This window comes from Penicillium bovifimosum (assembly GCF_028826915.1).
Source record: "Penicillium bovifimosum strain IBT 22155 chromosome Unknown utg000001l_segment0_segment0, whole genome shotgun sequence".
Taxonomy (NCBI): domain Eukaryota; kingdom Fungi; phylum Ascomycota; class Eurotiomycetes; order Eurotiales; family Aspergillaceae; genus Penicillium; species Penicillium bovifimosum.
In genome coordinates, this window is record NW_026622710.1 from 1,902,780 (window position 1) to 1,916,789 (window position 14,010).

The 14,010-nt window shown below is 51.7% G+C and overlaps 5 protein-coding genes across 5 annotated transcripts; 2 read left to right on the forward strand and 3 right to left on the reverse strand.

The window, feature by feature from the left end:
• Window positions 1-27: 27 nt before the first annotated feature.
• N7515_000727 (uncharacterized protein) lies at window positions 28-1,332 on the reverse strand (the record flags this gene model as incomplete). The annotated part of the gene is made up of 4 exons (XM_056661471.1): window positions 28-208; window positions 280-705; window positions 763-832; window positions 894-1,332. The coding sequence occupies 4 exons, from the start codon at window positions 1,330-1,332 to the stop codon at window positions 28-30; spliced, it is 1,116 nt and encodes a 371-aa protein (XP_056526637.1).
• A 1,834-nt stretch (window positions 1,333-3,166) lies between these two features.
• Window positions 3,167-5,525, reverse strand: N7515_000728 (acetyl/propionyl/methylcrotonyl-CoA carboxylase subunit alpha; the record flags this gene model as incomplete). Its single annotated transcript, XM_056661472.1, has 5 exons — window positions 3,167-3,217; window positions 3,275-4,901; window positions 4,965-5,062; window positions 5,121-5,319; window positions 5,374-5,525. 5 exons carry the CDS (start codon window positions 5,523-5,525, stop codon window positions 3,167-3,169), a joined length of 2,127 nt encoding a protein of 708 aa, XP_056526638.1.
• A 3,290-nt stretch (window positions 5,526-8,815) lies between these two features.
• N7515_000729 (uncharacterized protein) lies at window positions 8,816-9,800 on the forward strand (the record flags this gene model as incomplete). The annotated part of the gene is made up of 2 exons (XM_056661473.1): window positions 8,816-8,887; window positions 8,985-9,800. The coding sequence occupies 2 exons, from the start codon at window positions 8,816-8,818 to the stop codon at window positions 9,798-9,800; spliced, it is 888 nt and encodes a 295-aa protein (XP_056526639.1).
• Window positions 9,801-9,937: 137 nt separating this feature from the next.
• N7515_000730 (isovaleryl-CoA dehydrogenase) lies at window positions 9,938-11,547 on the reverse strand (the record flags this gene model as incomplete). The annotated part of the gene is made up of 6 exons (XM_056661474.1): window positions 9,938-10,352; window positions 10,410-10,687; window positions 10,755-10,990; window positions 11,054-11,148; window positions 11,233-11,320; window positions 11,370-11,547. 6 exons carry the CDS (start codon window positions 11,545-11,547, stop codon window positions 9,938-9,940), a joined length of 1,290 nt encoding a protein of 429 aa, XP_056526640.1.
• A 504-nt stretch (window positions 11,548-12,051) lies between these two features.
• Window positions 12,052-13,875, forward strand: N7515_000731 (putative 3-methylcrotonyl-CoA carboxylase, beta subunit (MccB); the record flags this gene model as incomplete). The annotated part of the gene is made up of 2 exons (XM_056661475.1): window positions 12,052-13,502; window positions 13,581-13,875. 2 exons carry the CDS (start codon window positions 12,052-12,054, stop codon window positions 13,873-13,875), a joined length of 1,746 nt encoding a protein of 581 aa, XP_056526641.1.
• Window positions 13,876-14,010: the final 135 nt, after the last annotated feature.

Genomic DNA, 14,010 nt, shown 5'->3' on the forward strand with positions numbered 1-14,010 from the left:
CGAATAGACTGCCTGCGTACACAGTACTTAAGTTACGGTGTAGCCGCCATCAACGCGGAGATCCGCCCCAGTAATATACTTGGATGCATCACTGAGCAGGAAGGTCACAGCACCCATCAGATCCTCGGGTGTACCCATCTTGCCAACGGGTATGAGAGAGGTCCAGTGGTCGCGAAGTTTGGGGTTCTCGTCGAGGATCTTGCGGGTTCTATATAGCGAGAAACATTAACAACAATTCTTTTGTGGGCTTCATAGGCTGATCACTGGGCATAAACTTACAGAGCAGTAAGCATGTAGCCGGGGCTGATGCAGTTGACCCGGATATCATGACGAGCCCACTCAACAGCCAGCGAAGCAGCAAGATGACGCACAGCAGCCTTAGCAGCATTGTACGGAGCCTGGGGCTGGGGAACATTGACGATGGAGCCGGACATGGAGCCAATCATGACGATGCTGCCGGGTGCCTTGCGTTCCATTAGGTGTTTTGCGACGCTGGTAGCGAAGAGGTAGGTGCCGTCGACGTTCACACCCCACAGCTTCTGCATACGGTCGAAGGGGTAGTTGATAGCCTCGAAGTTTTCAGTGAAGCCGGCAGATGTGACCAAGTTGTCGATTTGGCCGTGCTTAGCCAGAACTTCGGCGACGGCATTGTTCACGGAGTCAGGACTGGCGACGTCCGCGTAGTGGGCTGTTACCTCTGGCATGCTGGTCGAGGTTAGCCGTCGGCGCAAGCTGAAAGGAACCACAGTGCAGTGCACTCACTCCTCCAGACCGGGATTTTCTTTGCGGAACTGCTCAACTAACGAGGCAGCTGCGGACTCGGCCTCTTCCCCTGCGGTAGATCTTTAGTCTATTGGCCCCCGTTAGTCAATCGCGATGTGCGAATAACATACCGTTCAAATCAATGATAGCCAAATCGGAGCCAGATGCAACAAGTGCTTGTGCCATGACGAGACCCAGCCCACGAGCACCACCAGTCACTACGCTGACTTTGCCCTCGAGCGAGAATTGGGCTAGCGTACGTTTGTAGTGCATCCCACCACGCCCCTGAGCTACGGGTTGGGCGGGCATCTCACTGTCGGGAGGGTATTCGATTTGGACGCTGTCATCCGTACGAGCAAATTGGCCCTCGCGCTCGGCAGAGGCTTCCTCGGGGGTCTTCAGTGTGGGAGCAGGTATTTTGTCCTTTGCGGGGTCATTATGCTTCTTTCTGAGCGAGGCGGTCTGTGAGAGAGATCGAGTAAAGGTCGTTGCTGGGCGGGTGGTCACTGCGATGACAGGCGTGGTGCGTAAAGGCTTGATAACATGTCGTGCGATTGAAGGCTTGAACATTGCGGAGCGCGCAGCTACAGGGCTACTGTAGCTGATAGGGAATGGGGGGATGCAATAAGGTAAGGACGTTCAAAGTGAGTTTGAGCAGGAGAGTGAAACAGATATGAGGAAAAGATTGGATTCAATCAAATTATCAAAACCACGTCGTCAGCTTCCAAGGGTTTGCCTTCGCCTCTCACTAGGGGCTAAGGAGCCAGAGGAATGCAACAACCGGTGAGAGGCCGAGACAGCAGGAGCCATTGACTGGAGCAGCTCGAGCCTGCCAATTTTGGTGAATTTGATTTGTTTTCAATCTCAATTGGGAGTAGTGGAGGGTAAACATCCATGGTAAGTGCAATGTCAGGTGTCCTCGTGACTTGATGAGGGGTCTAGAGCGTCTTCTTTCCTACTCTGCTATGCACTGTACAGTGTACTAGGTACATCGACATGTAAGACTGTGATCAAGTGACCTGTCACTTTCATTATAGCGGAGTAAGCGGAGGCAAAATGGTCGTATCTACCGCCTCTGATTCGCCTAAAGCGTGATAATTTTCCTGTCACGCATGCAGCTTTGGTGCTTTTGTTTGCCCCATATCTTAGACCCCGGTGAGGACTTACAGAGCGCAGACAAAGCTAACCTGAGGTAGGTAGTTCAGGATAGAGTAGATTTGTTCAAGTTCCTGGAATAAAGCAAGTCCAAAGTTGCAATCTTTTCACTGAGGTGGTCGACTGGAGAATCCGGGGTAAGCGGCCCCACTTGTTGGTTGAGAGATACGTATCCCGATTCCCCGGTGTGGATGTTCAGACAATGGCTACAGAGTACTATTAATGACCTCTACCTATTTCAATTCCGCTCTACAGCTGCGTATCTGGTGTTGAATTCAGCCAGAAATTCCTGGATGAATGAGGGGGCGATGCCAAGCCTATGTTTTCCCAAGGCTCTAGCAACCGCCATTCGGTCAGTGTGCGGAACGGCACTAGTATGTTCCGGACAAGACAAGTGGAAGAAAACCTCCATATCCGCTAAATTGTTGCTTGCGTCAATTTAACAGGTTATGAGCCCAGTTTGACTTCAAATCGGACCTTATAAGAATCGTGCGATTCCCCTGACCTTGTGAATATTCGATATGCCACAAACTCGTTCCTCCGGCCCCCCAGGCGGCCTCGACACTCATGATGCTACTGCCGAAAACAGCCATTATCACGATGAAGCCGGACCCTCCGTACCGGCCGTTCGAGAGCCCATCAGCGCCCAGGACGAAGGCATGGCTCCAGCTGGAACAAAAAGCCTTCTAAAGGCAAAAAATCATCCAACAAGGAACAAGACCCACAGAATCGGCCAACCTGTGGGCACTGCAACAAGACTGGGCACGTCGAACAAAGTTGCTACAAGAAGCACCCCGAGAAAGCTCCAAAGAAACAGGCGCTCAGCACAGAGGCCGAGAGCAGGTGGATGTCTTCGCCAGCTTCTGCCACCCGACGGCTTCGATATTAGCCCTGCTGATTGGATGCATTGGATGGGGTTTAAACAGCGAATCATTTGTTTTGGAGCTCTACAGTTCCACGGGGACGTTTCAAAACACGCTACGTACTACAACCACAAGAGAGCTGCAATGCATCCGATGGCGAGGGCTGAATGAATGGAATTTGAAGCAAAGGTGAATTGCTTGTCTTATAAGGTTCGCTTGGAATCATTTATTACCAGAAATCTTGGAAGAGTCAATAACCACCTATTTTTCGTGGCATTCCACATGCTTGATGCAACTAACTAGGTGATGAAGGGAGGAGCTATGAAGCGCCGCCGAAAGTGTAATGTATATGCGCCTCCCATCGACAACGACAACATAATCACACTCTATTCAGACTCGGCAAACTCGACCAAAGGCGTTCCACTCTTACATTGATCCTGCAAGTTCCATGTTAGCCAGGTTGTTTTCTCGAAGTTCGAACTTCCGTGACTTACGCCTTGTGTATGCACCACCCGCGCGATGGTTCCCTCATGCGGGCTGCGAATCACTGTCTCCATCTTCATGCTCTCAATAACCACCAGAGGCTGATCTTTCTCCACCCGATCACCCGCCTGGACCTCAACCCGCAGGATCTTACACGGCATCGGGGCCAAAACACTGTTTGTCACGTCCTTTAAGCCCAATGCCTTCTCCATCCATTTGGCTCGGGGCACTGTAAGCCGGTATTGGGTTCCGCGCTGGAAAGCCATGATTGTATCTTCGTCGCGAATTACCGTCGTATCGAGGCGGGTGTGTGCGAAGAACGAGGTGACGATCTGTGACTTCGGATCCATCCGACTCACCACCTGCTCGAAGACGCGTCCGCCGACTTCCACGTTGAATGTGTCATCTGCTGTCTGCTGCACACGAACGCTGAAGCTGGCGCCGTCGGGAGACCCTGGGACTGTGGTTTCGGTGAATGATAGCTGACGTTCTTGGTAACTGGGGGTGAAGCCGACGGCTGAGCCTGCAACGCCCGCGGAGGAGCGAGATCCAGAAACGGTATCGCGGTGTAGGCAGGCCAATGCAACCTGCGCCAACACCTCCTCGTCAATGACCTTTGGGGCGAAGAGCTCTTCGCGGTGTTTCTCAATGTAGCCTGTCTCAACATCGCCGGCGATGAAATCGGGGCTCTTGCAGATGGTCTTCAGGAACTCAATGTTGGTCACGGGCCCTGCGACTTCATACTCTTCCAAAGCGACAGCAAGCTTCCGGAGAGCCTCCTCGCGGTTTGCTCCGCGCACAATAAGTTTAGAGATCATAGGATCGTAGTGGGCGGAAACGTCGTCGCCTTCCACAAAGCCCGCATCAATGCGGACATCTTCTGACGTAGTGGGTGTGCGCACATGGAGTAAACGTCCCGAGTCAGGGATGAAACCTTGCTCTGGATTTTCGGCGTAGATGCGGGCCTCAATGCCATGTCCCAGTTGAGCAATTCGTTCTTCCACTTCCTCTTGCGTAAGTGGCAGCTTGGCTCCTTCGGCCACCAAGATCTGCCAATGGACAAGGTCCTGTCCTGTGACCATCTCGGTGACGGGGTGTTCAACCTGGAGCCGAGTGTTCATCTCCATGAAGTAGAAGTCACCCGAGTCATTGTCTAAAATGAATTCCACTGTACCAGCGCCTTCGTAGCCAACGGCCTCAGCAGCCGCCCGGGCCTTTGCCCACAGGTCCTTCCTGGTTGCATCAGGGAGGTGAGGAGCAGGTGATTCTTCCAGAATCTTCTGGTGTCTCCTCTGAATACTGCAGTCTCGTTCACCAAGGGCAACGGAGTTGCCATGTTTGTCTGCGAATACCTGGACCTCGATGTGTCTCGGTGTAGTGATATACTTCTCAACCAGCACCTTGTCATCTCCAAACGAGTTCATGGCTTCGGATTTCGCTGACTCGAGCTGTGCCTGGAATTCTGCTTTGGAGCTGGCAATACGCATGCCTTTTCCACCGCCACCTTTGATGGCTTTGATGAGCACGGGGTATTTGATCTGGTCCGCCTGTTCTTCGAGGTAGGCAGGATCTTGGTTTGTTCCGTGATAACCAGGAACGCAAGGTACGCCGGCAGCTGTCATAATCTCCTTGGATCGACTGTCCAGACAGATTGAGTAAGTATCGTAGCACTCACATAGTTAGAGTATGTAGTGGACTTACCTCTTATCACCCATGTCCTCAATGGCTTTATAAGGCGGACCAATGAAGATTAATCCAGCCTCGGTACATTTTTGCGCGAACGCAGAGTTCTCACTCAGCTGTATATCAAATTCCAGTTAGACCTCCATTCAGTTATTGCGGATACTGTCAACTTACAAAGCCATAACCAGGATGAATTGCCTGACACCCTTCTTTCTTTGCGATTTCAATAATTCGATCACCATCCAAATATGCCGACACCGACCCCAAGTTGAAAGCGAAGGGCGAGCTCAAAGCATGCTGGGCTCGGCTATCCGGGTCAGTGTAAAGTGTTGTTACGCGAATTCCACGCTGCGCAGCTGTGCGTCCGACTCGTCTAGCAGACCAATGTTAGCACGATCACCCCAACACAGCTTCCACACCAACATACAAAGCAATCTCTCCTCGATTAGCTATGAGGATTGAATCTAGAGACTTGGTCGCATTTGACGTATTGGTGGCCGACGATACAGCGCGTGATGTTCTGCGGGCCGCGGTCGGGGTTAAGCGGGGCGTAATGCGGAGAAGGGATGAGAGGGTCATGGCGTTTGGAGGGCAGCCTTTGTAGCTGCAACTGTGTATTCACGGAGTGTAAAGTAAATCACCGTGTTAACATGATCGGAGGTCTTTCGAAGGGATAAAATAAAGAATGAGGAAGACTGAAGGGTTCGGAGGAAGCTCTCGTTGAGCCGACGCAAAGCGAGATTGCGGGGAAAGCCGAGGCTGACATAATCGTCCGCTTTGGGGCGGCCTGGTCTCGAGGAAGCGCCATGAATCTCCCCTGTGAGTACGGAGGTGCCAGGTGTGTCCCTCTCAAGCTGCTTAGAGTGACGAGAAGAGGTATAGATCTTACTGGCTTGGGGTGAGTGAGGTGACCTTCGGAGGATCATAAGTGATACTGCATGGAAGCCCAACAATGGGACTGCTAGGAAAGCCTCTCCAGAGTGCTCTTAGAATGCATCTATGGGAGACGACAAAAGCAGTGTTACATGGGAGAGGAACTATTGCGACAGAGACTCTGTTTTTCGATTGCCTTGGACACTCTGGTATCTGGGAACTATATCGCACAACATGGAGTTGAATGTCTATTCTAATGTTTATATTCGTTTACCTACAAGGATTAATACAAGATTCGACGTAACGAGTATCAAATTCATTGATGAATTACCAGACAATCCAGAAGAGAGGTGCCATACCCTCCCCCAGACCATCTAGTTAGAACTATCTAAGCCCTTATTTAGTTGACCTGGACAACCCGAGAGAGAGGTTCCATGCCCTCCCTCGAATCATCCAGCAACTTCAATTCAAACATCCAAACAGTTTGCAGAAACGACACATGTGTTAATCTCCTCCAATACATAAATCCGAGGCCTCATTAAAACCAACTGGAGAAAACCCTGTGGGATAAATACAACCAGCTGGAAAGAGTACCTCGTACATAGAACAATCCCCCTTCCCTTTCACTTGTTCTCCTTCACTTCTTTTTCTCGCTTTCCCTTTTGCCTCCTCCATTGCCCTCTCCAGTACTCGATGTCGAGTGCTTTCCCCGAAAGCTGTTGGCCGAAGATTCGATATATTCCAGTTTTTTTGTCGGTTCGAATTTTGGGGAATTTCGTTGTCATTGTGTTGATATTGATGTTGTGTTGGTTATGGTATCGTTCTCAGTCGAGCAAATGTGTTCCAGTCTTGTCCTCCAATTGGCAAATGGATACTGCTCCAGTTCCCGGGCAAGGGCTCTTTCAGGTACCTAGTGACACCCGCGGTTGCCGGGCCCAGGTTCTTCCTCGATATGTTTCCTCCAGCAGATTCCTCGGGCAATCCACAGATGGCGGATATATCAACGCCATCAAGAATGGATCCCTCCATTTCCAGATTCCCCAAGTTCCGGTCGATTCAATCAGTTTCCTCCATATATTCCTCGATTCCCGGACGGCGGAAGTGTCAACGCCGTCCATGTTTCCCAATCCCCAGACGACGGAAGTGTCAACGCCGTCCAGGTTTCCTCCAAGTGATTGTAATAACTTGTAGAATTGAGGCCTCGTTAAAACCAACTGGGAGGAACCGCGTGGGAGAACCCCCGAGCTGGAAAGAGTGCCTCGAGTGGACATTCGCTGTAGTAATGGGTTGATATCCACAAGTGGTGACTGTTCAGCTGGGAGCGAAATTGAGGGGCCCCCAGACTGAACGTAGACGAGATCACCAATAACTGTTGAGAGAGTTCAACATCCAGCGGGCAGGAAACCCTGGGGTAAACCTGCTGGGCCGGACTGGGATGAGAGAGACTTCCACCAAAATCAAGAAAAGAAAATCAAGTCAAATCAAATCAAATCAAATCAAAGAAGTCAAAAAAGTCACCAAAATCAAAAAATCAAAAAATCAAAGAGCACCCAGTTTCCGAGACACAATTTGGAAAGAATGAGAGAGTGTGAGAGAGAGTGGCACCAATCCCAGACCAAGCTTGAACCGTACGGAGAAGTTGTGATGGAAGTCACTGAACCGCCATGAGGAAACACCGAGAAACGAGACCGGTCTCGGCACTCGACAAAGACCACAGGCGCCGCAGTCTCCATCGAGCACCTCGACCACAGGATTCAGGGAGGGATCGGTAACTTGACGGTAAGTACTCCGAGCATCTGGCCAGAGACCCGGGCCCTGATCTCTGCCAAACGCCGAAGTCTTTGATAAGGATCATGGATTCTCGGCACTGGAATGAAGGCTGGGCCCTAGCCTCTACGCAAGCACCAATGTGATGAGGTTTTCAGAATGCAAAGTATTGAAGATGATGGTATCGTTTCAAGAAGAAGTTTCTCACAGGCAGGTCAGATTGAAGGAGGTGCCACCGCCAAAAGGGCGTGGGCCAGGTCGAGGTACGTCTGTAGTAGTGCATGATCTGGGATGGGCGAAGAAGGAAAAAAAGGAGGAGAAGAAAGGGGGAGGGGGGGAGAATACTTATATTTGACTATGACTCAGAGCTCTATGGCTTCCGATGCCTAATTTGGCATTCATAGGGCTCATTATTACGTTGATTTGGGGCAGTGCTCGTGGGAGGAGTCGTGTCCTGGTTAGATGTCCGGTCCTAATGAGGAAAATGTATAGTACAGCAACTTTATTCACGGGCCTAGCTCGCTGTTGGGCTTCCTCAAACGTATTTGGTCACCCTATATATTTGATTTTCTAAAGTTATTCGGTGTCCGAATCCCCTGGAACCCGTTGTCCGCTGCTGTACTTGGCCAAATGAGCCATGAAACCAGAAAACCACGGAGACGTAGGCTGGTCTAGATACATCTAGCCGGCCAGGTATACCAAAACATGAGCCATCCGTTGAAAAGTGTCAAAGTCAAGTTTGTACTAATTGTACAGCGTCTTTAGAAGTAGGATATACAAAGTAGGTTGACGTTAGTTAGGGTTTGTCTCTACACTGGTGCCTCATTTTCTAAGGTCTCATTGACATTGTCTGCCTCTTTTCCTAACTTCACCTCAGACGATAAATGTAACTTCGACTTCATTATTTCCCTTGTTTTTTTCTTCATCGGAATTACCTCCAAGGCATTCACATATGTATCAGCAAAATAAAGCGCCCATTGCAGTAACTGCAATGTAGATCTGGAGAAACGCCAAGGCTTATGTTAGCAGGATGCGAGGTCTTCTTCAAATGCACGATTAGTCCGATCTTCACTTCGTCATATCACCTCGACATTCCGATCTTCGCTTGCACAATAAATTCTTATTCTCTGGCTTGTATTTAGCTAAGCCTTGTCATTCGCTTTGCGATAACGGCTTCTCACACACTCCTCACTCGACCGCTCAACTTTTTTTTCCGGATCCACTTCAGTATGTCCGACGACGATGAGTACTACGAGTTCGAGGACGATTATATGTACGAGGATCTAGTCCCAGACTTGGTAGTAAGTACGATTCAATGCAATTTCCAGAACGATTGCATCTCAATTTATACACGAGCAATCTGCACCCAGTCCAGAGACTAACGACGACCTGGTCTAGGACGACCTCGCCGCTTCCTCATACTACGAAGCCAACCTGTACGAAGACCCGGGAAATGATGGCGAAGACTATTTCAGCGACTGGGACTACTATTCGGACGATTACTACGACGACGATGCAACGGCCGAACGAAGCGCAGAGCGAAAGAAAAGAGCCGATCTAACGGCGCGAGAAAAACGCCGAACGAAGACCTCCTCCGACACAAGCCTACAAACAACTGCCATTCCGCCAACGAAATCCACCTTGATGCCAGATATTACCTCTTTCCAGGGCGTGGTGTGGAAAACGCCGGCGCTGGACCGAAATCTGGATGTCTCCATCCTCTACGAACCGGACACGGGCGATAAGGTCGCGCTTCTACAAAACTGGCGGGAGATCTTCAAGTCCGTCCAGCCGGCACTGGACAAATCGCGGCTGAAGAGGCGGCCTGTAGAGGAATCTATGACCGTGGACTCGTTGTCTTTGGAGGACAACGATATGTATGACGGTGACAGCGACGACGAGCCCGACAGCTCCGACGAGATGTCCGACGTTCCTTCGCTATGTACTTCCGGGGTTGATGGTGGGGATGCTTCCAATACCACTCCAGATGCGGAGCCGGACTCTGTCCGCTCGTCGAGACGTGCGACGCCGCCGAAGGTCGTAATCTCGACCATGAGAGGGCGGAAACGGAAGGCTGCTGGACAACAAGATGAGCCTGATGAGGATACGGCGCCGCCTCGGTCAAAGAGGGTCGAGTCGCGGAAAGGTGGTGGCAATGCGGCAAAGAAGCCCGCAGCTCCGCCGGTGCGCAGGTCGACTAGGCAGAAGAAGTAGGAGGGCTGTATTGGTAATTCGTGGATATAGGACTATTTTATGACATGTACAATGATATCAATGAATCAGAATCATCTAGTATCCCTAGAAAGGGTATCTTCCCAAACGAAGTCGTTTTTGTATCATTCATCCTTTATTTAAGCATACTCCCTGTTAAAGGCGCGGCCGATGACCATCCTGCGAATCTCGCTAGTGCCAGCACCAATCTCATACAGCTTAGCATCCCGAAGAAGCCGCCCAGCAGGGATCTCATTGATGTACCCGCTTCCTCCCATCAGCTGGATGGCATCGAGAGTGCATTCAGTCGCGCGCTCAGCAGCGTAGAGGATCGCGCCAGCGCAGTCGTGAGTGCGAACGGTCAGCTCCCCAGGCCCGACAGCGGCGTTGTCCACCTGACGTGCAGTGGCGTACGTGTAAGCGCGAGAGGCAGCCAGTTTAGTGTACATGTCCGCAAGCTTGCCCTGAATCAGTTGGTTGTGGGCGATGGGCGTCCCAAATTGCTTACGGACGTGTGTGTAAGGAAGCACAAGGTCGAGTGCGGCTTGCATGATTCTGCGTAGTATAAGTATGTGGGAGATGTGTTTTTTTTTTTTTTGAGGAGGTACTCACCCTAGAGGTCCTGCACTGAGGACGAGTCGCTCCAGATCCAGACCCTCCATCAGAACGCGAACACCGCGGTTCAGCTCACCCAAGAGGTTCTCTCGGGGAACGAACACATCCTCGAAGATGAGCTCGCCGGTGTTCGAGCCGCGCATACCCAGCTTGTCTAGCTTGCGTGCGCATGAGAAGCCCTTGAAGGACTTCTCGACCACGAATGCTGTAATGCCCTTGGAGCCCAGCTCAGGCTCTGTCTTGGCGTATACGACAATGTAATCGGCGTCGGGGCCCTATGAGAAGTAGTGTGAGTATCTGTTTCCGCATTTTGTTTCTCATCCAAACAATCGAAAAGCTTACGTTGGTGATCCACATCTTGGTTCCGTTCAAGAGCCAGCCGCCATCAACTTCCTTGGCCGTAGTCTTCATGCTAACAACGTCGGAGCCGGCTGAGTGCTCTGACATTGCAAGAGCGCCAACCTTCTCGCCAGACAGCAGACCCGGGAGGAATCGTTCTTTTTGTTCCGCGGAGCCATTGAGGGAGAGCTGGTTCACGCAGAGTTGAGAGTGGGCGGCGTAAGAGAGACCGATGCTACCTTTTGCCCAGAGACAAGGTCAGATAAATTCTTCAGACGAAAACTGAGTGCGACTGGTCTTACCGGATGCTCGACTGATCTCCTCCATCACTACGCAATGCGCCTGGTAGCCCATTCCCAAACCACCGTATTCCTCGTTCGCTGTCACGCCGAGGAAGCTTGATTCGAGTTAGCATAAGCATAGAAAGCTGACACACCCTCCTGTTTAGAAAGAGCATCCAATGGATTGAGATGGTACATACCCAGCATCGCCCATCTTCTTCCACATTTCTGCTGGGAACTCATTCTGTTCATCCGTCCGTGCAGCAACATCGGCTGGGATCTCTCGCCCTGTAACAACGTTAGAGCTGCCCCTGGGTCTATCGAACGATAAATTTACTTGTAAATTCTTGCACACGCTCTCGGAGCTCTAGTAAATCATCTTCAGTCGGGGGTGTGAAGCCTGCGGGGTGCTTCGTTGAGATGGAGCGGAAAGCTGGGGTGAGTGCGGGGATGCGGTTCAGTCGCAATGCGCGCGTTGATGTGCGAAGAAGCGAAGGGAGTGTTAGGGAGGCCATGGTGAGAGAATGTAAAATGCAAGATCCGGGGGACTTTCACGGTTGTCTTCGGGGAAGTGGACCTCTTAAATATGGCTGTCCTGCGCAGGGGCGGTAGTCCTCGGCGCGCAATCAGGGTCCGACTGTTGTAGTGATCTTCCACCACAGAGCAGTTTATCCTCCAATCTCTATGTTTCTGTCTGTTTTACTGGACTATACTATATCTAATGTCCAAGTCAATTGATCTGCTTATACTATACTCTTCAACTTCCAACAATTGAGCGACGTCCTTTGATCAGCATTCCTATGCAGACAAGAACGGGCCTCGGGTAGAAGCGGCAATCATCGCACCTCCGCATCTGGGGAAACCCCAAGCTTTGTATTTCGCTTCTTCTCCCACTGCTCAAACTGATTTAAATACTTCGCCAAAGACACCCAAATACTGATCACTTCACTCTGTTGGCTTGAGCTGCGTGCTGCCAGTCCCCGTTACCACAACTCGCGACTCCACACTCTTTCCCCGCAATGCGTGCTCCGTCCCCGCTTGCCCTTCGGAGCTGGGGCTCACGACTTGGGCCGCGCAAATGCCTCCCAAACTCATTGAGCCAGTCAAGAATAATCACTCGGCCTACATACAGAGCAGTAGCAAGCTATACTCACCCTCACCATGCCTCAGCCCTCTCCGTCCTCCCCACAGTTCTGGATACCTCCTCACAGGAGTACCGCGAAAACAGCCAACAGATGCAAGAACTCATAGACCGGATGAACAGCCTACACACAACGATCGCGCGCGGCGGACCCGAAAAAGCCCGCGAGAAGCACCTCGCACGCGGCAAGATGCTCCCCCGAGACCGAATCTCCGCCCTGATCGATCCAGGCACCTCCTTCCTTGAGCTGTCCGCGCTAGCTGGACACGGAGTCTACGAGGAGGATGTGCCGGCTGGTGGAATCATTACCGGTATTGGAATGGTCGAGGGTGTCAACTGCATGATTGTTGCCAATGACAGCACCGTCAAGGGCGGCACGTACTACCCCATCACAGTGAAGAAGCACCTTCGCGCACAGGCAATCGCCCAAGAAAACCGCCTCCCTTGCATCTATCTCGTCGACTCTGGTGGCGCAAATCTACCTCACCAGGCAGATGTATTCCCGGACCGTGATCACTTCGGCCGTATCTTCTTCAACCAGGCTCGCATGAGCTCCCTCGGTATCCCACAGCTCTCCGTTGTCATGGGACCCTGCACAGCAGGTGGTGCATACGTGCCTGCAATGAGCGACGAGACCATCATCGTCGAGAACCAGGGTACCATTTTCCTGGCGGGCCCGCCTCTCGTCAAGGCCGCAACTGGCGAAGTGGTTTCCGCCGAGGACCTCGGTGGCGGCCAGCTGCATTCTAGCATCTCCGGTGTCACGGATTACCTGGCCGTCGACGATGCCCACGCTCTCATCCTTGCCCGTCGCTCTGTCGCAAACCTCAACTACCCAACAACGACCACTCCGTTGCAGCTAGAAAACGGTAATGGGGATTCACTCGTCATCAAGGAACCGCTGTACGATCCCAATGAGTTGAACGGTATCGTCGGCACGAACCTGCGCCGGCAGATCCCCGTGCACGAGGTCATCGCGCGTATTGTTGATGGAAGTGAATTCGCCGAGTTTAAGCGTGATTACGGCTCCACGCTGGTGACGGGCTTCGCGCGCATCCACGGCCACCGTGTTGGAATCGTTGCTAACAACGGCATCTTGTTCTCCGAGTCCTCCCTCAAGGGAGCGCACTTCATTGAGCTCTGCGCCCAGAGGCGCATTCCTCTCGTCTTTTTGCAGAATATCTCTGGCTTCATGGTCGGCGCTGATGCCGAGAAGGGCGGTATCGCGAAGAACGGCGCTAAGCTTGTCACGGCTGTTGCGTGTGCCGATGTGCCTAAGTTCACTGTTGTATTCGGGTCCAGTGCTGGTGCTGGAAATTACGGAATGTGGTAAGTTTTCTATCTTCCAATCTACGTGATCAATTGTCTCGCGTCTGGTGGACCTTTCTAACGTGTTTGTTGCGATAGTGGTCGCGCCTACTCTCCTCGTCTTCTCTTCATGTGGCCTAATGCTAAGATTGGCGTTATGGGCTCTGAGCAACTTTCGGCTGTTATGGAGGCTGTTGGGCGGTCTGCTGATCCGGCTTTGAAGGAGCGTATTGACCGGGAATCTGAGGCGACGTTCTCGTCGGCTCGGCTGTGGGATGATGGTGTTATTCCTCCCGCTCAAACGAGGAAGATGTTGGGGTTGGGTCTGACTGCTGCGCTCGGTGGGAAGGCTGAGCCGGATGTGCAGACCAGGTTTGGCGTGTTCAGGATGTAGGCCTGATGGACCGGTCCGCTTGGAATCAGGGTTACAATCTATAAATAAAATTGAGGCATACATGAATGGAAGATAAAGCGTAACAGCCCCAGTACCGTAGAGCTCAGTAAGAGAAAAAGATCCGGCAGGCCTTCT